The 25,876-nt window shown below is 35.3% G+C and overlaps 1 protein-coding gene across 1 annotated transcript; it reads right to left on the bottom strand.

The window, feature by feature from the left end:
- Window positions 1-23,682: 23,682 nt before the first annotated feature.
- Window positions 23,683-24,996, bottom strand: LOC132559277 (uncharacterized). The gene is made up of 2 exons (XM_060223891.1): window positions 24,855-24,996; window positions 23,683-24,398 (listed from the first exon to the last, which is right to left on the bottom strand). The coding sequence occupies exons 1-2, from the start codon at window positions 24,994-24,996 to the stop codon at window positions 23,683-23,685; spliced, it is 858 nt and encodes a 285-aa protein (XP_060079874.1).
- Between the last annotated feature and the right edge of the window lie 880 nt (window positions 24,997-25,876).

Below are 25,876 nucleotides of genomic sequence, written 5' to 3'. Positions count from 1 at the left end.
TGTAAACACAGCTGTTAAGTCCAGGAAAGACCCATTCATTACAGACATTATATCAGAAACAAAGTATTGTATATCGTGTCACTTTATTATGACGGAGTTTGACATATATATATATATTTATTTCAAAATCACTTTTTTCCATAAAAGATAGGTAAATATTATAACCATGAAAGTGTTTACATGTGTGTCTGTAATGTGTGTGTTACGGTTTAACCCTTACACATAGTACACATAGTACGTAATAAACACTACCAGAATACCACACATCCATCGATATTTTCTCAGTTTAACGACAAAATGATAACTTACCTCCAACTTTCTTTATAATTGTAAATTTCCTTAATTATCTGTTTAATTCCGTTTAACTGCGGGCTGTGTACTGGAACTTTCCTGACGATACTCGACTGGTCTACCCGTGAAGCGGATTACCAGGTCACCGAGCATACTAAACACTGTCTTCATTGTCCTACGCGGACTAAAATACCGTGTATACTAATGGATAGTACCAGTGGAGTTGAGTAAATCGGTCGATAAACCAATAGGAGAGTGTTGTTTTCATTGCCTTTTACTCAGTACGGCTCTTAAATCAGTACCGCTGAAATAACAAAAAAATGTCCTCTTGTCTCTTTTTTTTTCTATGCAACGGGATTCGGCACATTTGACACAATTTATACAAAAACCTTTCCCAAAAATATACATATGACACAGGAATGAAACAAAACCCATTTTGTCGTCCTAACTAATTATTTATTTGGAATAAGACACAGATAAGGCCATGTAAAAATAACTCTTTATAAATTTGGCCCCGCCAACTAACCAACCTGTCAGTAATGAAATTATCTTCCAAAGCTGTACATGACTTGGTGAAAGCTGTATAATGTCAGCACTCGATGTTCCCAGAGGATACGACAGAGCAGGGGCGAGATACCTCCCAAAAAGTCGCGAATTCGATCAGTATAGTGGGTACCCGGGTACCCGTCAAAACAGGACAAATTCTATCCGCCGTCTGTGTTTACATTTTACTCTCGGCCGCATTTCGTTTTGGGAACAGTCAAACACGTGTATACACGGCAATTGTGTACTGTAATTTACCATGTTACCATGGATAACACGCGAGGATTCCCGAATTTCTCATTTGCATTAAAAACATCTAATTCGTTTATTTTAGTGTGTTTTGAGTCCGGGTTGCAATTGTTTTTTTTTTAAACATAAATTTCAGGAACGACAACTCTAACTAGAGATAAACTCAAATGATTGTTGATAAATATAGATAAATAAATAGATATTGACATGTTATCACAATTTGAATTCAGACTCGAAATTGATGAAACGAGGACATGTGACGAACCAGAAAAATATTTCTACCGAGGTCCGGTATAGTCTATTTAATCCTAGATGCCGCGCAGTGGCTCCTGTGATAAGTCTAGCGGTCCGCCCTCTTCACCCGGGGAAGGTATTGTACAAGCTATCAAGTTACTACCATGTACAAAATGATGTTCTTCAGAATTTGTGCCTTATCCGATTTACGTTTGTATGATAGGGCCTATTCATTTTGATTTGTAAACATATATATAGTTCTAAGTAGTAGATGTCGTTGTGACAGGCAGTGTTTCAAGTAGTGATGAAAGGGGTTTTTGAAGTCCTATCATTAAGCATTTGGGCAGCTATACTCTGGGATGGTCATTCGCCTGATGTAAGGAGTAGTTTTTATTTTGCTGTAACATGCTGTTGTACACCGACATATTTGTAGTGTGATTGATTACAGTTACGTTTTGTGTTTGACAGTAGTTTCATTTTGGTCACAAAACAAGCAACTAGCCTATAAATTGTACAATACATAGTGATCCTGGGTATATTAGTGACGAATACAGAACATGTAGACAGAAGACATGAAAATTTGTTTTGTCATTTTTTAGTTGAAACTTACACATGAATCTCATTCATAGTCTTATCAAATTATTAACAAACGATTGTTTTGACAACTTTTGTGAGAAATAAAAGTAATGTTACGAACAAATCTCCAAATGTATGCCTCTGTCTATCAAGAAACGTAACACATCCATATAACTTTGACACACTCTGGTTAAAAACTTAGTTCTGTCCTTTGTTAGGTGAAAATCACAAATTATTTCAGTTCTCGAAAAATTTTAAGTCCTGTCGCTGTACAGGTAAACATGGCATCAATGTACGTGTATCGATGAGTCATTAAGACGGACTGCTGTTTATATATACTTAATAGTTATACTGTTTCCTGATTACAGTACATTTGAAATAAAGGATTTCATACGTAATTAAGGAAATGTATAATAAGATCTAAACGACATTTCCACACACCGGCAAAGCTATAACCAAAACATGGTTCACGGTATGTAAATATCAACAATCACTGGACCTAATTTAAATGTCTCGTTTTTTTTTCATTTATTTATCTATAAGCTTATCACTATTTACATTCCGTTCGTATATATATAATGCAATTTCAAAGACATATGTACAGTTTACGACAGACATTTGTGACCATTGGTGTGAATATATACTCACCGATTCACTTACAGTAAATAAAACAATAATGACAATTATGTGAGCATTGTTGAAGAAGTGTACCATGTATATACTATGTTGACGTTGATACTTACATGTACAAGCATTATTGAAGACTGTACCATGTATATACTATGTTGACGTTGATACTTACATGTACAAGCATTATTGTCATTGAAGAAGTGTACAATGTGTATATACTATGTTGATACTTACATGTACAAGCGTTATTGAAGAAGTGTACAATGTATATACCATGTTGACGTTGGCACTTACATGTACAATCATTTAACGAGTCTACGATACAGACATGAATATAACAAAGACATTCATTCTTGATTTCATTTTATCTGGGTTCAGAATGTTTTCATATACTCTCGGGAATTTTAAAGAGGCAGGACGGGACGTCCATATCATACAATGATAGATATAACAGCTATTCGATTTTCAGGAAGTGTACGGACGTGATAACGTACAAGTCACGGCTAATGTTTTGTTGTCTGTTTGTTCTGTTTGTTTTTCAATTCTTTCTCAGTCAATATCCATGTTTCTATAACTAATTTGTATAACCAGTTCCGTGTCAATAACTATCGGACGACGTGATCCTTAGGTAATGGCCGTAATGACAATTGTTGTCTTTTGCAATGTTATACAGAACATCTGCTCATTCGAAACTTATTTCATATAGTCAAGTGTACACACGTTTGTACATGTATCTATTTGTATATGCAGGGAGATAGATACTGAGTAACTCCAGTAAAATCTTCTAAATTGACAATTCAGTATATACCATGGATATTTATATCGCATGGGGAACACATAGTAATTATTTTCTCACAATATTGCCATCACCTATGCACAGCTCATATCTGAGACGTTTGTCACCCCAAAATGACCCATATACCACTTGACTCGTCCTAATTAGTTTACCCGTGTCCTAGACATAGGTACTAATTGCTATATACGCCTCAGGGCAGTTGACTTTCACACCTCGGCGGCAAGCCTTTTTTCATCCCCCGCTCCCCGCCCGTCCTGTCAGAAAAGGCATGATATGAATGGCCAATTATTAATTTACTTCCAAAGGGGGTGTTATATGTGGTAATTATCATATATCAGGATTGCTACATTGTTTCATTCATACAAGTAAACGGCTGTATCCCGATTTGCACACTTTTTAAAATACCATGGGCAGAAGAATGTTGTGATAAAGATTATAGTCTATTTCTCATTTATTTACCTGTGTTTTTACCTGTATTTAACCTATGTTCACCTCTGCCATCTAGCCTATTAAATGATAGCTATTTTATTGAGTTTTTAAAAATATATAAAATAAAAAAAGCATTGCATTTTATTTCTTTATGTTGATATATATGTCACTGAAAATTTTAACAAATTAAAGACTTTTTTTCTTAAATATATAAATTTCAATTTACTAGAGAAGGTTAAATTTCACTAAAATATTACATTATATCAGAATTAAAGAACGGATCTACTGGAGATGCGTTGTTCCCCAATGCCCAGCCACATTGTCCACGCTCAACGACATTCCAGTTAGAAATGGTCAACATCAGCATACCTATCCTTCAGACCACGCCAAGATCATGGCTGCTCAGATTATGAACAACATTGAAGACAGATGTAGAACAGATATAACACCTATACCGTCCATATACAACGAAGAAGTGACCAAGCTCCGGACCGATGCATGAGATGCCAACAGCGAAAGGATTGTTCTGTTTGATGATGGTGACGACTCCCGTATCATCGTTTTCGCTACTACGGACAACCTTTTTTGCCTTGGCCAACGCTTACATCCTCTACTGTGATGAAACTTTCTTCACCTGCCCTAAGCTTTTCTACCACATGTATCCTCTTGTTTACACACTCCTACCCGGTAAGACACAGCAGCTGTATACCCGTTTCCTGACGCTACTGAAGACAACCATGACTGACTTCAACCTCCCTCTACGTCCTACAACAGCCTTTGTTGACTTCGAGACAGCAGTTCACAACGCCCTACGCCAAGTGTTCCCAGGAGTGACTATCAAAGGATGTTTTTTTCCGTTTTACCCAGTGCATTTGGAGGAAAGCCCAGTAAACCGGACTTCAGTAACTTTTCAGAGAGAACGACGTCATCAAAAGACTAGTTCGTCTGACTGCCGTGCTGCCTTTGGTACCACTGGAAAGAGTTGAGGATGTTTGGTTCAACGCGCTGAAAGAACTGGAAGATGTTGACTTACCCGTGGACACTACGCCATTTACAGATTATGTCGTTACACAGTAGATTGAGGGAGACCGTCGTATCTGGAACCACTTCACCACAGAGGGACCTTTATATGTATGCAATGTGTAATGACAAACTTTCTACTTTTTGTATGTTTAATTGTATTTATATGCATAAGAAATGATAAATTTTCTGCTTTGCATGTTTAATGAAAAGTACATAGTGTAGACTACAGGTAGAATCTCTGGTAATAGCTCACACAGGTAAAATCACAGGTAAATCAACTCAGGTGAAATCTATAGTTAAATCTATAGTTAATCTGTAACTGACTATAATTGGTTTTCTATTGTCTTCCTAAAACAAAGCCTTTCTTTGTTTAAAAAAGTGGGCAAGTAAACCACGAATGATCGAGTGGTACCTTTTCCTTCCTAATCCGGTCAACATGATCAAATTGACATTTAGGTCTCCGATTCAAAATTATAAAACAGGCATTTTGCCCTGGAACATGTCACAGTGGGTAGTGGATGCTTTTCTGGTGTTGACTTTTATGTCTACTTATTGAGCCGTGGAAACCTTCGATTTGTTGGTTACCTGCGCCCCATTCACTACAAAATTCCTTTTATTCCTTCATTTATTTTTTCCGTGAGCCTTCCGACTCATAAATACAAAATAGGGTGATATTTCAGTTGTGAAAAGCGCAAACACGTTTTTTATTAAAAAAACATAAAGCAAACAGAAAGTATTTGTCACAAAATCCAGCAAGATCAATTCGGAAATCGGGATTTCTACTATACTGTCTGTGTAGAAAAGATTGATGAGGAACTTTTGGAGAAAAATTGTATATAAACACAGCAACGCTAATTAAATCTAACTGATACAGTATTTTGATTCCATAATACAATCATCGTACAGAAAATATCAATTTATAGGTTATATTTACCATGTTTCGAGACAATCATAATAATCAGATATCAAAATAGGTACAAACTTGCATTTCCAGCATTTGAAACAACTAGGAAAAGCTAGGACGCGGTCTCAAATCCCTCTATTATACGTTTCTGAATTGACCTGACATAGCTGACATTCAAGACTTGTTTAAAGAAGATTTAACTCTGTTGGCGTGCTGGTATCGCATTTAGTACATTGTATATCATTACATTGGACTTGCCAAAAAAACCGGGACTTGTTGTTTGATGTTGTCACAACCAAGCAGATAGATTATAAAAAAGAATTGACTTATTGACTGCTATTTATAAATGTAAGTAATAAATTTTGAGAGAAATAAAATGAACGAGTTCATTGAATTCGAGATGGCCACAGTAGAGAAAAAAGTCTTTTTAAAATTGCTTTGGTTAATCAATTTCTAATCATTGTTCTTTTCCTTAGTGTAATGAGTTACTTTAAGATATAGTTAATAGTAGATGTTGCAGATCCCGTCCGATCCGAATCCTTAATCAAGCGTTTTCAGTTGTTAAATCTTCAAATTTTAATCACTACAGTAATAATCAATTGTTCTTTTCAAATGTATTTTCAAATTCTAAATATTAAAGTTTTATTTATTTTAAAACAAATCCATGGGTGTCTTTATCATACGCCCCTGAACAAGTCGGATGATTTCTCCGTATATTGACTGTGCACAGTAATGTGTGAAATCATATAGGACATAGAGTCAGACTTAGAGAAACTGGCTCGTGAAAGTGATTGTTCAGACCTGTCCTGTAAACCACAGGGGGTCTTAGTTGGGGGATTACTGACGCGTCCTTAGAAATAACTGACTATATGCACTCATATGATTAAATGCTGTTTTTATTTAAACGATACCTACTCAGTTGATAAAATCACTCATCCATGACTGGTCGCATTCTACCTGTGGGCTCTTCTATCTACGACTCGATAAGCAGTAAGGGACGTAACCCATGGTATCCCGTAGAAATAGCTTCATATGACCAGAGACATAAATAACACATATATACGACTCTGATATGACACACTAACGTAACGCTACCAAAAATGATGCTAATATTAAATGGTTAACCTTCATATTTCGTCTGCCGCGGATCAATTCCCAATTTTGTTTTTATTTATTTGACAAAGGGTGATCAGGAACTTCCCCTCCGTGCGTAGGTTACATGTATCTATCAATAGTACGGTAAATATGATATGTCGTCACTTCCGGTATCAAACGTGGTGCTTGTACCCAAGTTGAAGAAAATGGGATACAACAGACACCACAGCACATTATTCTGTCGAAAGTCACGATTTTCAAGAACAAATAAGACATCAGTATATATGTTTAACCATATCATATTGATTACTTCATAATTTTAGTCTAAATACTGAAATTAAGATAGGCGCTGTCGTGTACAGTAATAGCTGTACACCAATCGAAGATACGTCACATATACACATGTACAACAAAACATCCTTGTGTTTTCTAATTATCTGAAATACAGAGTATGTCCTCATATTTAGTGCGAATGTGGCATTGACATGGTCTGTGTTCTTTGAAAATCCATAAAAATACAATTGAAAGCAACTTGAAAGCATTTATCAGCATTTTGTTTATAACTCGTTCATAAGTAAATAATAGATATGTTGTAAATATCAATTTGCCAGTCTCAGATAGGAAGGCTGAGTAACCAGAAACCTCTACACCAAAGTAACTAGAAACTGATGTTATACCTCTACACCAAAGTAACCAGAAACTGATGTTATACCTCTACACCAAAGTAACCAGAAACTGATGTTGTACCTCTACACCAAAGTAACCAGAAACTGATGTTATACCTCTACACCAAAGTAACTAGAAACTGATGTTGTACCTCTACACCAAAGTAACCAGAAACTGATGTTATACCTCTACACCAAAATAACCAGAAACTGATGTTATACCTCTATACCAAAGTAACCAGAAACTGATGGTGTACTTATACACCAAAATAACCAGAAATTGATGTTGTATCTCTACACCAAAGTAACCAGAAACTGATGGTGTACCTCTACACCAAAGTAACCAGAAACTGATGTTGTACCTCTACACCAAAGTAACCAGAAACTGATGTTGTACCTCTACACCAAAGTAACCAGAAACTGATGTTGTACCTCTACACCAAAATAACCAGACACTGATGTTGTACCTCTACACCAAAATAACCAGAAACTGATGTTGTACCTCTACACCAAAGTAACCAGAAACTGATGTTATTCCTCCACACCAAAGTAACCAGAAACTGATGTTGTACCTCTAAACTGATGTTATTCCTCTCCACCAAAGTAACCAGAAACTGATGTTGTACCTCTACACCAAAGTAACCAGAAACTGATGTTAAACCTCTACACCAAAGTAACCAGAAACTGATGCTGTACCTCTACACCAAAGTAACCAGAAACTGATGTTGTACCTCTACACCAAAGTAACCAGAAACTGATGTTGTACCTCTACACCAAAGTAACTAGAAACTGATGCTGTACCTCTACACCAAAGTAACCAGAAACTGATGTTGTACCTCTACACCAAAGTAACCAGAAACTGATGTTATTCCTCCACACCAAAGTAACCAGAAACTGATGTTGTACCTCTAAACTGATGTTATTCCTCTCCACCAAAGTAACCAGAAACTGATGTTGTACCTCTACACCAAAGTAACCAGAAACTGATGTTGTACCTCTACACCAAAGTAACCAGAAACTGATGTTACACCTCTACACCAAAGTAACCAGAAACTGATGTTATACCTCTACACCAAAGTAACCAGAAACTGATGTTGTACCTCTACACCAAAGTAACCAGAAACTGATGTTGTACCTCTACACCAAAGTAACTAGAAACTGATGTTGTACCTCTACACCAAAGTAACCAGAAACTGATGTTGTACCTCTACACCAAAGTAACCAGAAACTGATGTTATACCTCTACACCAAAGTAACTAGAAACTGATGTTGTACCTCTACACCAAAGTAACCAGAAACTGATGTTGTACCTCTACACCAAAGTAACCAGAAACTGATGTTGTACCTCTACACCAAAGTAACCAGAAACTGATGTTGTACCTCTACACCAAAGTAACCAGAAACTGATGTTGTACCTCTACACCAAAGTAACTAGAAACTGATGTTGTACCTCTACACCAAAGTAACCAGAAACTGATGTTGTACCTCTACACCAAAGTAACTAGAAACTGATGTTGTACCTCTACACCAAAGTAACCAGAAACTGATGTTGTACCTCTACACCAAAGTAACCAGAAACTGATGTTGTACCTCTACACCAAAGTAACTAGAAACTGATGTTGTGCCTCTACACCAACGTAACCAGAAACTGATGTTGTACCTCTACACCAAAGTAACAAGAAAGTGATGTTGTATGTCTACACCAAAGTAACCAGAAACTGATGTTGTACCTCTACACCAAAGTAACCAGAAACTGATGTTATACCTCTACACCAAAGTAACCAGAAACTGATGTTGTACCTCTACACCAAAGTAACCAGAAACTGATGTTGTACCTCTACACCAAAGTAACCAGAACCTGATACTGTACCTCTACACCAAAGTAACCAGAAACTGATGTTATTCCTCCAGACCAAAGTAACCAGAAACTGATGTTGTACCTCTACACCAAAGTAACCAGAAACTGATGTTATTCCTCCACACCAAAGTAACCAGAAACTGATGTTGTACCTCTAAACTGATGTTATTCCTCTCCACCAAAGTAACCAGAAACTGATGTTGTACCTCTACACCAAAGTAACCAGAAACTGATGTTGTACCTCTACACCAAAGTAACCAGAAACTGATGTTGTACCTCTACACCAAAGTAACCAGAAACTGATGTTGTACCTCTACACCAAAGTAACCAGAAACTGATGATGTACCTCTACACCAAAGTAACCAGAAACTGATGTTCAACCTCTACACCAAAGTAACCAGAAACTGATGTTATTCCTCCACACTAAAGTAACCAGAAACTGACACTGTACCTCTACACCAAAGTAACCAGAAACTGATGTTATACCTCTACACCAAAGTAACCAGAAACTGATGTTATACCTCTACACCAAAGTAACCAGAAACTGATGTTGTACCTCTACACCAAAGTAACCAGAAACTGATGTTGTACCTCTACACCAAAGTAACCAGAAACTGATGTTGTACCTCTACACCAAAGTAACTAGAAACTGTTGATGTTCAACCTCTACACCAGAGTAACCAGAAACTGATGTTAAACCTCTACACCAAAGTAACCAGGTACTGATGTTATACCTCTACACCAAAGTAACCAGAAACTGATGTTATATCTCTACACAAAAGTAACCAGTAACTGATGCTGTACCTTTACACTAAAGTAACCAGAAACTGATGTTGTACCTCTACACCAAAATGACAAGAAACTGATGTTATACCTCTACACCAAAGTAACCAGAAACTGATGTTATTCCTCCACACCAAAGTAACCAGAAACTGATGTTGTACCTCTACACCAAAGTATCCAGAAACTGATGTTGTACCTCTACACCAAAGTAACCAGAAACTGATGTTATTCCTCTACACCAAAGTAACCAGAAACTGATGTTGTACCTCTACACCAAAGTAGTCAGAAACTGATGTTGTACCTCTACATCAAAATAACTAGAAACTGATGTTGTACCTCTACACCAAAATAACTAGAAACTGATGTTATACCTCTACACCAAAGTAACTAGAAACTGATGTTGTACATCTACACCAAAGTAACCAGAAACTGATGTTGTACCTCTACACCAGAGTAACCAGAAACTGATGTTGTACCTCTACACCAAAGTAACCAGGTACTGATGTTATACCTCTACACCAAAGTAACCAGGTACTGATGTTATACCTCTACACCAAAGTAACCAGAAACTGATGGTGTACCTCTACACCAAAATAACTAGAAACTGATGTTGTACCTCTACACCAAAGTAACCAGAAACTGATGTTGTACCTCTACACCAAAGTAAGCAGAAACTGATGTTATACCTCTACACCAAAGTAACTAGAAACTGATGTTGTACCTCTACACCAAAGTAACCAGAAACTGATGTTATACCTCTACACCAAAGTAACCAGAAACTGATAATGTACCTCTACACCAAAGTAACCAGAAACTGATGTTGTAGCTCTACACCAAAGTAACCAGAAACTGATGTTGTACCTCTACACCACAGTAACCAGAAACTGATGTTGTACCTCTACACCAAAGTAACCAGAAACTGATGTTGTACCTCTACACCAAAGTAACCAGAAACTGATGTTAAACCTCTACACCAAAGTAACCAGGAACTGATGTTATTCCTCCTCACAAAAGTAACCAGAAACTAATGCTGTACCTCTACACCAAAGTAACCAAAAACTGATGTTATACCTCTACACCAAAGTAACCAGGTACTGATGTTATACCTCTACACCAAAGTAACCAGAAACTGATGTTGTACCTCTACACCAAAGTAACCAGAAACTGATGTTGTACCTCTACACCAAAGTAACCAGAAACTGATGCTGTACCTCTACACCAAAGTAACCAGAAACTGATGCTGTACCTCTACACCAAAGTAACCAGAAACTAATGTTATACCTCTACACCAAAGTAACCAGAAACTGATGCTGTACCTCAACACCAAAGTAACCAGAAACTGATGTTATTCCTCCACACCAAAGTAACCAGAAACTGATGTTATACCTCTATACCAAAGTAACCAGAAACTGATGTTGTACCTCTACACCAAAGTAACCAGAAACTGATGTTGTACCTCTACACCAAAGTAACCAGAAACTGATGTTATACCTCTACACCAAAGTAACCAGAAATTGATGTTGTACCTCTACACCAAAATAACTAGAAACTGATGTTATACCTCTACACCAGAGTTGTACCTCTACACCAAAGTAACCAGAAACTGTTATTCCTCCACACCAAAGTAACCAGAAACTGATGTTGTACCTCTACACCAAAGTAACCAGAAACTGATACTGTACCTCTACACCAAAGTAACCAGAAACTGATGTTGTACCTCTACACCAAAGTAACCAGAAACTGATGATGTACCTCTACACCAAAGTAACCAGAAACTGATGTTATACCTCTATACCAAACTAACCAGAAACTGATGTTGTACCTCTACACCAAAGTAACCAGAAACTGATGTTATACCTCTACACCAAAGTAACCAGAAACTGATGTTGTACCTCTACACCAAAGTAACCAGAAACTGATGTTATTCCTCTACACCAAAGTAACCAGAAACTGATGTTATTCCTCCACACCAAAGTAACCAGAAACTGATGTTGTACCTCTACACCAAAGTAACCAGAAACTGATGTTATACCTCTACACCAAAGTAACTAGAAACTGATGTTATATCTATACACCAAAGTAACCAGAAACTGATGTTGTACATCTACACCAAAGTAACCAGAAACTGATGTAGCTCTACACCAGAGTAACCAGAAACTGATGTTGTACCTCTACACCAAAGTAACCAGAAATTGATGTTGTACCTCTACACCAAAGTAACCAGAAACTGATGTTGTACCTCTACACCAAAGTAACCAGAAACTGATGTTATACCTCTACACCAAAGTAACCAGAAACTGATGTTATACCTCTACACCAAAGTAACGAGAAACAAACTGATGATGTACCTCTACACCAAAGTAACCAGAAACTGATGTTATTCCTCCACACCAAAGTAACCAGAAACTGATGTTGTACCTCTAAACTGATGTTATTCCTCTCCACCAAAGTAACCAGAAACTGATGTTGTACCTCTACACCAAAGTAACCAGAAACTGATGTTAAACCTCTACGCCAAAGTAACCAGAAACTGATATTGTACCTCTACACCAAAGTAACCAGAAACTGATGCTGTACCTCTACACCAAAGTAACCAGAAACTGATGTTGTACCTCTACACCAAATTAACCAGAAACTGATGTTATACCTCTACACCAAAGTAACCAGAAACTGATGGTGTACCTCTACACCAAAGTAACCAGAAACTGATGTTATACCTCTACACCAAAGTAACCAGAAACTGATGTTGTACCTCTACACCAAAGTAACCAGAAACTGATGTTGTACCTCTACACCAAAGTAACCAGAAACTGATGTTGTACCTCTACACCACAGTAACCAGAAACTGATGTTGTACCTCTACACCAAAGTAACCAGGTACTGATGTTATACCTCTACACCAAAGTAACCAGGTACTGATGTTAATCTCTCCGACAAAGTAACCAGAAACTGATGTTGTACCTCTAAACTGATGTTATACCTCTACACCAAAGTAACCAGAAACTGATGGTGTACCTCTACACCAAAGTAACCAGAAATTGATGTTGTACATCTACACCAAAGTAACCAGGTACTGATGTTATACCTCTACACCAAAGTAACCAGAAACTGATGTTGTACCTCTACACCAAAGTAACCAGAAACTGATGTTACCTCTAAAAAGTAACCAGAAACTGATGTTGTACCTCTACACCAAAGTAACCAGAAACTGATGTTGTACCTCTACACCAAAGTAACCAGAAACTGATGTTGTACCTCTACACCAAAGTAACCAGAAACTGATGTTGTACCTCTACACCAAAGTAATCAGAAACTGATGTTAAACCTCTACACCAAAGTGCGAGAAACTGATGATGTACCTCTACACCAAAGTAACCAGAAACTGATGTTATACCTCTATACCAAACTAACCAGAAACTGATGTTGTACCTCTACACCAAAGTAACCAGAAACTGATGTTGTACTCTACACCAAAGTAACCAGAAACTGATGTTGTACCTCTACACCAAAGTAGTCAGAAACTGATGTTGTACCTCTACATCAAAATAACTAGAAACTGATGTTGTACCTCTACACCAAAGTAACCAGAAACTGATGTTGTACCTCTACACCAAAGTAACCAGAAACTGATGTTGTACCTCTACACCAAAGTAACCAGAAACTGATGTTGTACCTCTACACCAAAGTAACCAGAAACTGATGTTATTCCTCCAGACCAAAGTAACCAGAAACTGATGTTACCTCTACACCAAAGTAACTTGAAACTGATGTTGTACCTCTACACCAAAGTAACCAGAAACTGATGTTGTACCTCTACACCAAAGTAACTTGAAATTGATGTTGTACCTCTACACCAAAGTAACCAGAAACTGATGTTGTACCTCTACACCAAAGTAACCAGAAACTGATGCTATATCTCTACACCAAAGTAACCAGAAACTGATGATGTACCTCTACACCAAAGTAACCAGAAACTGATGTTGAACCTCTACACCAAAGTAACCAGAAACTGATGTTATTCCTCCACACCAAAGTAACCAGAAACTGATGTTATACCTCTATACCAAACTAACCAGAAACTGATGTTGTACCTCTACACCAAAGTAACCAGAAACTGATGTTATTCCTCCACACCAAAGTAACCAGAAACTGATGTTGTACCTCTACACCAACGTAACCAGAAACTGATGATGTACCTCTACACCAAAGTAACCAGAAACTGATGATGTACCTCTACAAAAAAGTAACCAGAAACTGATGCTATTCCTCTACACCAAAGTAACCAGAAACTGATGTTATTCATCCACACCAAAGCAACCAGAAACTGATGTTGTACCTCTACACCAAAGTAACCAGAAACTGATGTCATACCTCTATACCAAAGTAACCAGAAACTGATGTTGTACCTCTACACCAAAGTAACTAGAAACTGATGCTGTACCTCTACACCAAAGTAACCAGAAACTGATGCTGTATCTCTACACCAAAGTAACCAGAAACTGTACATGCGCTTTCTACACCAAAGTAACCAAGAAACTGACGCGTTTGAAATGACAAGCCGAGCGTACAAAAAACGTGAAAAATGTGTAAAAAAAGGATGATAGTGATGTTATATAAAGAGTTGTCAAGGCTAAAGACCAAGTACAGGCGTTCATTAAAGACAGAAAGCGTTGAAACACTGATAACTATACACATGTGTGACAAAGAGCTTGAAGCACATTTAGAAACATTACAAACTAGAAGACATAATCACAAAGATTCTTCAATGTACCTTCTGCCAGGACTAACAATTATAAAAACAGTTTTTTCCCTTCCACTATGAATAGTTGGAACTCTCTTGATGATACTATTAGAAATTCTTTTTCAATCCCTAGCTTCAAATCAAAACTAAAAACTGTTTTCCCGTTTATAGTTTCTGATATTTTCTTAAACTGTGTCCCTAGAAATCTAAATATTATTCTTTGTCAGTTACGAAACAGTGCTAGTGATCTAAATTTTGATAAATTTATGGATCAATTGATTGATGATGGTTCTTGTGCATGTGGTGCTGCTACAGAGAACTGGTAGACTGACATTACTATGAGAGTGAGTCTTCCAATGTCCCCTTCATTTAAATTTCAGAGCATCACAGAGTGAGTTAGAATGTGTTTTATTTTCATATTTATTTTATTATAGTGAGTGAGAATGTGTTTTATTTTCATATTTATTTTATCAAGTTTGTATTTTATGGTGTTTTCATATTTATTTTATGAGAGTGTGTGTTTTATGAGTGAAATGTGTTTTATTTTCTATTTATTTTATCAGAGTGAGTGAGAATGTGTTTTATTTTCTATTTATTTTATGAGAGAATGTGTTTTACTGAGAGTGATGTGTTTTATTTTCTTATCAGAGTGAGTGAGAATGTGTTTTAAAAAATAAATTTTATCGAGTTGTAAATTTTTTATTTTCATTTATTAAAATATTATTGAGAGTGAGTGAGAATGTGTTTTATTTTCGTATTTATTTTATCAGAGTGAGTGAGAATGTGTTTTATTTTCGTATTTATTTTATGAGAGTTGAGAATGTGTTTTACATATTTATTTGATGAGAGTGAGTGAGAATGTGTTTTATTTTCATGTATGAGAGTGAGTGTGAATGTGTTTTATTTTCATATTTGTTTTATCAGAGTGAGTGAGAATGTGTTTTATTTTTATATTTATTTTATGAGAGTGAGTGAGAATGTGTTTTATTTTCGTATTTATTTTATGAGAGTGAGTGAGAATGTGTTTTATTTTCGTATTTATTTTATGAGAGTGAGTGAGAATGTGTTTTATTTTCGTATTTATTTTATCAGAGTGAGTGAGAATGTGTTTTATTTTCGTATTTATTTTATGAGAGTGAGTGAGAATGTGTTTTATTTTCATATTTATTTTATCAGAGTGAGTGAGAATGTGTTTTATTTTCATATTTATTTTATGAGAGTGAGTGAGAATGTGTTTTATTTTCGTATTTATTTTATCAGAGTGAGTGAGAATGTGTTTTATTTTCGTATTTATTTTATGCTCATTATTCTTCTCAGCTTCCGTCCTTAATTTATATTATACTCTAAAATAAAATGAACAGTTCCAACTTGTAGGAAAAGACTTATATAGGCTATAAGCCTGTTGTCCAATCCCCTTCGTTAATACAGGTATACTGTACTTTCTTTTGTAAATCATTGTAATCTATATGTATTGACAATAAAATATATTGAAATTAAACATTTCAGAGCGTAAAATTATGTATATAAATAGTTCATCTATCCAAGTAACGAGATACTTTTTGAAAAGTTTTTTTTACCTTCCACGTCAATAGAATTAGGCTTGTTACCATAGAAACATAAGATTTTACATGGACGCATTCGTTGTTTTTTCAGGATTTTATTCGTCAGAATCCTACCTCTTACTGTTTTCAGTGCAATAGATGTATTGATACGAGTCAGTGTTTCAGCCGATACTACATCGAATGTCTTGCCTGACCAGAACAGCGGCCTCTTTAGCGCCATGACATATCCAGAGGAAATCGGAAACGGCCTAATTTATATAATATGTTTCTGAAATACTATCACACCTTTTATTAAAGTTGTTTGGATAAATGAAGTAGATAAATTCATTCAAATTAAAGCTTTATATAAAACTTTTATTTGTTTAAAATGAGACCATAATTTAGAAATATACTTTTAAAATTCTTCTATTCTACCAAAATACTTAGTTTTGACAAAACACAAATCAGAAAGTATCCTAATCTTATAATTGGAGGTTAGAATTAGCCACTAACTGGTACTACAAGTTTCAGAACAGGTAAAGCTCGATTTCCTGTAAAAAATTCCTTTCTATACAACAATTCTAAAAGTGTTGTTATAACTATTAAGTTCAGCACTGTGAACAACTGATAGTCACCTATATGTAGTTACTTGTTGACACTGGGTGTCTCAATAGGCTATAATTACATTAGGTATTACGTCAGATTTCTCGTAGCGCTAATTATGACATGTATATGTATTCATTTTATTTGCAACTGTAAAGCGTATTGTGATTTAAGGGAAAATTTAATTTTCGATAGGGCTAATGTTTTATGTGATAATTTAACAAAATCATTAAAATGGACCATATAGTTTTTTTTTTTTTTTTGTCAATTAATCTTATCATCCATGATTTTATTACACCTTCAAGGATCTTAAAAAAAACAAAATGCTTCGATATAAAACTATGATACATACTTGTAGTAGGAGTAGAGCTCACAATCAGCGCTTACCCGCATTCGCCCTTCACAATAACCGAACTGCTACAGTAGGCGTTCGTGTCTTCTTCAGTCATTACACACGAGTTCTGTATATGTTTAAGATGTTCACATTTACATCCATGCATGAGACCCAAAAGTCAATGATAGTATCAGATATCCAGCCATAAGTCAGCAACTCCACAGTTTCCCTTCAGTTCTCTGAATGTAGTGTCTATAAAAAAACTGACTTGTTTTTCGGAAGTTTCCCAGTCACCTGCACCGAGTTTCATGACGATGACATATTTGTGACGTAATTGTGACGTCATATGATCGTGTCTTAATTCATATGACGCCATCAAAAGAAAAAAAATCAACTTCTTGCTGCACATTTGCGAAAAGACTACACAAAAAAAACTCAGAATGCTTTTTTGTGGGTTAAACTCAACGAAGACAAGAAAGTTTTATTTTTAATCTTTTTTTATAATTCTTTGATAATTATAAAGTACTAATCTTTAAAATGTTGTTACAATAAATTTCTTTTGGTTTTTAACTGTCACGTGAGTTCCATAAACACACTTGTAAACTGTCAGATAGAAAACATTATGTAAACAAAGTAAAATGACCTGAACTACATTCTATATGCAATGCCAATGTAAAATAGGTATGATATTTACTGATATATTATGTTCAGCGTGTCAATTAAGTTTTAATTATCAGAAATTATGGTCAGAAACGTCATTATAAAAAATCTAACACATTTTCGGAATGCAAATGTGGCTGACGAATTTATTTTAAATGGTAACAAGTATAAGTATCGTTAATATAACATTTACATCCTCATGTATTAAACTGCCTTGATAAAAGTAAGTTGTGGCTACAGAGTCATATGTCAAGAAAAATCTATTTGTCCTCTCTTTCACGTCTAGGATTTTTCCCGCCTCTCAAACGATGACGTCACAAATATATTGACGTCATTGTCTGCTGAATGTTAATAGTAGGGGGATGGGCTGATATGGTGCAACAGCACCTCAGGAGTTTTACCCGATAAAACAAGATAAAAGGATCCGAAGACATTCAGTCAGCCTGGATAGATGTTAGATGTTAAAAAGCAGACTGGAGGTGAGGAAACATTCATTTACTCAACGAATTAACAGCAACTGGGACCTTTAATATGAGAATGTGGTTCAAGCACCAAATTTACTAACTTTTCACTTTTAAAAACCGCATCGATTGATGTTTAGGATAAAAGGACACAAGAACGCTGATGTGACGTCATAATATAAACACTGGTTTGGATACAAACGCAGCCATGTAGCATACAGAATGAAATTGAACAACGATTAAATAACTATATATATATATATATATATATATATATATATATATAGATATAAATAATGAAATTATTCTTATGCTAATGACTGTAGCCACGATAAAACTACTGATCTGAGTTTATCTTGACTAAATTAGATGATCTGACCTTATGGAAACATTGCACAAGTTTAATTTGATGAATACAGGCTATTCAAAGAATGCACAAAACACACACAAAAGAATAGTACATTTCATAATAAATTTTAATTCAATCTTTCTGGAGTTACCTCCCTTTAACCTTTAACAAACATTAAGCAAACCGTTTCATTTATATTCTTGTAGATGATGAATTGAAAAATATCGAAATGAATTACCACAAAAATACCTAAACACACGGAAACTATTGACTTAGCAATAAAATGACCCGAAGTAAAATGTATCTAATCAATATTCATAAATGACAATTCCAGAATATTTTTAGAAATAGTACAAAATTTAATTGACATCAATTACAATACAGAATCATTTTATTTAGAACTTGAACTTCTGCGAAGCGTATAGGTGTTATACCACGTGATATGTTAAACAACAATTGCAATGTTTAATCGATGACTTGTAAATTGTATAACATACAGAACAACTTCTATGAATCTTACTTCGCTGATTCGATTTTCGCGAGGTATCAAAGTTTTTTTCACGGACCGTTAGCTAAGATAACATAGTCATTTACACCTCATGATGCGAACCAAACATTTCCGCCCCGCGACAAAATTTCCACACATTTCAACAAAGAGTGCTATCCGACATTACGATAGCCCGCTATCACTGGCTCTGTGTAGTGTATGTAACTTTTGGTAGAGACATTGTACACAGTAAAATTTACCTCCTCCCCGTGAAGATATTTGAAGCCGGGGCCTTGGAATGCACAATTTTTCATCCATATCTACAATGTAAGTGTTGATAAGAAGATTTTAAAATGTTTAATTTTCCCCCAACTGGTCCTCCTGTGGGTGTCAGCCAGGATCAACATAGGCTTACCATCAATCCTAAGCTAATAGTTCTCATTAAGGTTGAATTAAACCGAAGTAAACTTTACCCACTACTCAGCGGGAAATGTGAGATCATTGTGCCAAACAATTCACAGTTTTGCTAATTAAAAGGACCTTGTTACTCTTCCATCAATGAAAAGTATTTGATTGAACTGTGTATATGTGTTGAGAAGATTAAAAGAGTTTTGATTTTTTGTCCATTTGAGCACTTTTGGCCTCGCTCCTCCAGACCCTGGTGACTAGGGGCAACATATGTCATAATTTGGGTTCATCTTTGTCCATGAAATGTTTCTACAAAATTTTATCGAAATTGAAACATGGGTTCTAGAGTAGACAATTTGACAAAAGACCTATTGACTTATACTAATAAGCATTGCATAGACGGATTAAATTGACATCAGGTCAATCGTTTGATAAAGATGTATCTATGGTGAGGTCGAACTCATTTTTATTCACAAACTGCATTCCTGTCGATTTTACCAGGTTTGTTCCGTGCGGAATATATTTATTTGAAATAAATCCAAAACGTTGACAACAAGAAAGTACCATTGCCCACAAATATTTCTTCCATAAAACTTTCGATTCAAAATAAAATTTTAAACCCATAAATAGTTTTAATGAGCCAAACGGTAAACTAAAAAATCATATCAAACTAGAAAAATCCCGCAATACCATTACCTCCATCCAACTCGTAGAAGTTTCAAAAGTTATAGACAAGAAACTAGGTCATGAAATGATATTATACTTAAGCTTTAGAAAATCAGTTTAAACACCATCTGTGAGAGACTTCATTCAGATGTGCAGTGTCTAATCATCATGTTTATGGTCTAAGGGGAAGTAACTCCATAAATACTGAGGTAGTATACTAGATATACTAGATCTACGGAACCTCTCTGCTTTTATGTGCTTATATACACATTCGGAACCTCCATGTTGCCACAGCAGTGTTTATAATCTCGAGAGGTAGCGATCAGAATAACTTAAACATTACACTTGAATCACGTGATTCAGTAATGAGGATGTAAATAATACAATTAAAATATGACATTTGGAACCTCTCGTGATATATATCATGTTAACAATTATAATATCATTTATAAACAGTGGCGTAGCCAGGATCTAAAGTTGGGGGGTGGGGGTGGGTGGGAGGGGGGAGGGGCAAAAATCTGGCAACGCCGGCGAAGCGAGGCGAGGGGTTTGGGGGCCCTCCCCCAGAAAATTTTGAAAATTTGGGCTCCATTTCCTGCATTTTGAGCGTATACTGAAGAAAAATAACGCTGGGATCAGTCGATATAATGTATTGAAATAAATCAAAGTGGGGAAAGATACAAATGGAAACAAAATAATGTCGGACTACATGTACATAACACCCTCCCCCCCATAAAAATATGACTGATTTTAAATGATTTCGTGACGTCACTAATCGATTGATACAGTATAAGGTACGTAAATGAATTCAACGCAAAAAAATATGACTGATTTAAAATGATTTCATGACGTAACTAATCGATTGATACAGTATGAGTTACGTAAATGAATGCAACACAAAAAAAATATGACTGATTTTAAATGATTTCGTGACGTCACTACTCGAATAAAACAGTATAAGTTACGTAAATGAATTCAACGCAAAAAAATATGACTGATTTTAAATGATTTCGTGACGTCACTAATCGATTGATACAGTATAAGTTACGTAAATGAATTCAACGCAAAAAAATATGACTGATTTTAAATGATTTCGTGACGTCACTAATCGATTGATACAATCGATTGATACAGTATAAGTTACGTAAATGAATTCAACACAAAAAAATATGACTGATTTTAAATGATTTCGTGACGTCACTAATCGATTGATAAAGTATAAGTTACGTAAATGAATTCAACGCAAAAAAAATATGACTGATTTTAAATGATTTCGTGACGTCACTAATCGATTGATACAGTATGAGTTACGTAAATGAATTCAACGCAAAAAAATATGACTGATTTTAAATGATTTCGTGACGTCACTAATCGATTGATACAGTATGAGTTACGTAAATGAATTCAACGCAAAAAAATATGACTGATTTTAAATTATTTCATGACGTCACTACTTGATTGATAAAGTATGAGTTACGTAAATGAATTCGATGCAAAAAAAATATGGCTGATTTTAAATGATTTCGTGACGTCACTTTCGATTGATACAGTATAAGTTACGTAAATGAATTCAACGCAAAAAAAAATATGACTGATTTTAAATGATTTCCTGACGTCACTACTTGATTGATAAAGTATAAGTTACGTAAATGAATTCAACGCAAAAAAATATGACTGATTTTAAATGATTTCGTGACGTCACTAATCGATTGATACAGTATAAGTTACGTAAATGAATTCAACGCAAGAAAAATATGACTGATTACAAATTATTTCATGACGTCACTACTTGATTGATAAAGTATGAGTTACGTAAATGAATTCGATGCAAAAAAAATATGGCTGATTTTAAATGATTTCGTGACGTCACTAATCGATTGATACAGTATAAGTTATGTAAATGAATTCAACGCAAAAAAAATATCACTGATTTTAAATGATTTCCTGACGTCACTACTTGATTGATAAAGTATAAGTTACGTAAATGAATTCAACGCAAAAAAAATATGACTGATTTTAAATGATTTCGTGACGTCACTAATCGATTGATACAGTATAAGTTACGTAAATTAATTCAACGCAAAACAAATATGACTGATTTTAAATGATTTCGTGACGTCACTACTCAAATGATACAGTATAAGTTACGTAAATGAATTCAACGCAAAAAAAAATATGACTGATTTTAAATGATTTCAGGACGTCACTAATCGATTGATACAGTATGAGTTACGTAAATGAATTCAACGCAAAAAAAATATGACTGATTATAAATTATTAGATGACGTCACTACTTGATTGATAAAGTATAAGTTACGTAAATGAATTCAACGCAAAAAAAATATGACTGATTTTAAATGATTTCGTGACGTCACTTTCGATTGATACAGTATAAGTTACGTAACTGAATTCAACGCAAAAACATATGACTGATTTTAAATGATTTCGTGACGTCACTTCTCGAATGATACAATATAAGTTACGTAAATGAATTCAACGCAAAAAAAAATATGACTGATTTTAAATGATTTCGTAACGTCACTACTCGAATGATACAGTATAAGTTACGTAACTGAATTCAACGCAAAAAAAAATATGACTGATTTTAAATGATTTCAGGACGTCACTAATCGATTGATACAGTATGAGTTACGTAAATGAATTCAACGCAAAAAAAATATGACTGATTACAAATTATTTCATGACGTCACTACTTGATTGATAAAGTATAAGTTACGTAAATGAATTCAACGCAAAAAAAATATGACTGATTTTAAATGATTTCGTGACGTCTCTACTCGAATGATACAGTATAAGTTACGTAAATGAATTCAACGCCAAAAAAAATATGACTGATTTTAAATGATTTCAGGACGTCACTACTTGATTGATAAAGTATAAGTTACGTAACTGAATTCAACGCAAAAAAAATATGACTGATTTTAAATGATTTCCTGACGTCACTACTTGATTGATAAAGTATAAGTTACGTAACTGAATTCAACGCAAAAAAAATATGACTGATTTTTAATGATTTCCTGACGTCACTACTTGATTGATAAAGTATAAGTTACGTAACTGAATTCAACGCAAAAAAAAATATGACTGATTTTAAATGATTTCCTGAATAATTAATCATTTTTTTCAAATAAGAGTATTAGTTACCTGAACAAATGCTTGTGGTAATTCTTTGGTACTTAAGGCAGTATGGGGGACTTTCCCCATGATATGAGTTACATAATATAACTGTAGATCGCCAATCGAAATCGAGAATGTCGGGTCACGAAATGTTTTGAATTACATCACGGTGGTTTTGCAAAGTTTAAGATACATTCTGATAAAAAGTAAGACAGATATCAGCAGTTTCCAAACGAGTTCGAGGAGACAGCGTAGACTCTGTCAGTGTTCACAGAGACACCTGGTCTTAAATACACCATCAACAAAGTCTTTTCACTTTTCATCATATTATTGGCTTTGGCGAATTCAGTCGCAGACGAGTTCTGATGGGGACTGGAGAATCCTACGATCTGTCCTGGTATATGTTTGACTAAGTTACGAACGATCGCTTTAGCAATGTCTTTATCATCAGCGTAAAGCGGAGCGATCTGATTGCACGAATCTTGTGACCGAAGTACACCATAACCACATACTTTGTTATTCCGCACGGCAACATAGGCCTTTGACTGGTCATGATGAATCCAATTCCTTATATATACCTCGCGTGGAACTTTGTGGATTTCTGCATCGTAAGATAAAAGGTCGGACATATCGATATCCGAAACAGATAGAACTTGGAAATTTTCCTCAGTACAAGGTTTTAAAGTGTCGGGGTTGATGAGTCCGTAATTATACCAGGTGCTGTATGATTTTTGGACGCTAATACCATAGCGTTCCTTAATCTTATCAACATAATGAGACCAGATAAAGGTACCGATGTTTGTACCTATAGGAAATCTGGTACAGAGTTCTCCAAACAACTGATGACCTACCTGATCATCCTGGTAACTTTTGTCCACTACCCACAATCCCATGTTGGTCATGGACGGACCATGTGCAAGAAAACCATGGCAACCTTGAAATATGAAAATTTATTTGTTAACATTGTCCCCAATGAAGCTGAATGTATTTAATTTTACAACATTATGCCGTTCTCGAAAGAATTAATATATATAATTTCTTTCCAAATTCTTTTTTGACAACTTGCCTAGGTACGCTCGACCTGCTCATTCGAACTCTTCCACATGGTTTCATTACCCACTGACCTTTGACCCCTATTTTTCAATCATTGTCATTAGTCCAGACAAGTCCCCGTGGCTTGTTATATGCAACAATATAATTATCTAAGAATTTAGTAGGAGTTGTCTCCCTTGTAACAACGATTTCTTATAGCATCGATGCTGAACTTTGAAATGATTTATTTAAATTATACAATATCAGGTGTATAAAAATTGACGTGTTCATCATCATCATCATCATCATCATCATCATTATGATCATCATCAACAACATCATCATCATCACTGTTTACCGATGAGTTTTTTTGACGGTGTTTCTGCCACTACGAATCCCCGGGGGTCAGTCTTGATTGCGCAGTCTAGATACGCCTTTTCCATGTTCCAGTCCAGCACAGTCAGTAACTCGTGAACCTTCGGCAGATCTTCTTTCCTCATATCTCTCACACAGAAGTTAGCACCAGACCTAGCAGACAGCCTGCCATTACAAAAAAAATGATTTTCTTTAAATTCACCACATTGAAAATCGAAAATTGAACTTTCTTTGTTAGGTATGTTTTCATATTGACAATCATGACTACCTGATAACACGTTATACCACTGTGAAAGGGTGCCGTATATAACACACCTGATAACATGTTATACCACTTTGAAAGGGCGCCATATATAACACACATGATAACACGTTATACCACTTTGAAAGGGCGCCATATATAACACACCTGATAACATGTTATACCACTTTGAAAGGGCGCCATATATAACACACCTGATAACACGTTATACCACTTTGAAAGGGCGCCATATATAACACACATGATAACACGTTATAACACTTTGAAAGGGCGCCATATATAACACAAAAGAAACCAATTTCATGACTGTTACAACAACAAAAAAATCACATATTCACTTTGATATGCCACGATACACGTTTTACTGCCTTGTTAATTGTAATTTAAAGCTAATGAAATTTATTTGTTTATTTTTCAAAGAAAAAATAAATACATGAAGCTATATAATGATGAAGTAATTAAGTATGACAATTGAATAACATAATGTAAGATCTCGTTCTTTATATGTTTGTATAAACCATGCTGTAAAACTTTTTCCTCGTTTTATTGACCGATGGACCGTAAGGCTTGTAAAGACGAAAATTGAAAAGCGTTTTTGTCTACAGGGTTGGGTGTTGTCTACTTGGTTGGTTGTTGTCTACAGGGTTGGTTGTTGTCTACAGGGTTGGTTGTTGTAGTATATATCATGACCAATTGTGGTCCAAGTTGTGGAAATCGGCAGTAAGAGGACGGATGCTCAATGT

This window comes from Ylistrum balloti, unplaced genomic scaffold (assembly GCF_031769215.1).
Source record: "Ylistrum balloti isolate Yb309-2 unplaced genomic scaffold, AGI_CSIRO_Ybal_v1 Utg370882, whole genome shotgun sequence".
NCBI classification, from domain to species: Eukaryota; Metazoa; Mollusca; class Bivalvia; order Pectinida; family Pectinidae; genus Ylistrum; species Ylistrum balloti.
The sequence above is the reverse complement of the archived record's forward strand: the minus strand, read 5'-3'. Positions and strand labels throughout refer to the sequence as shown.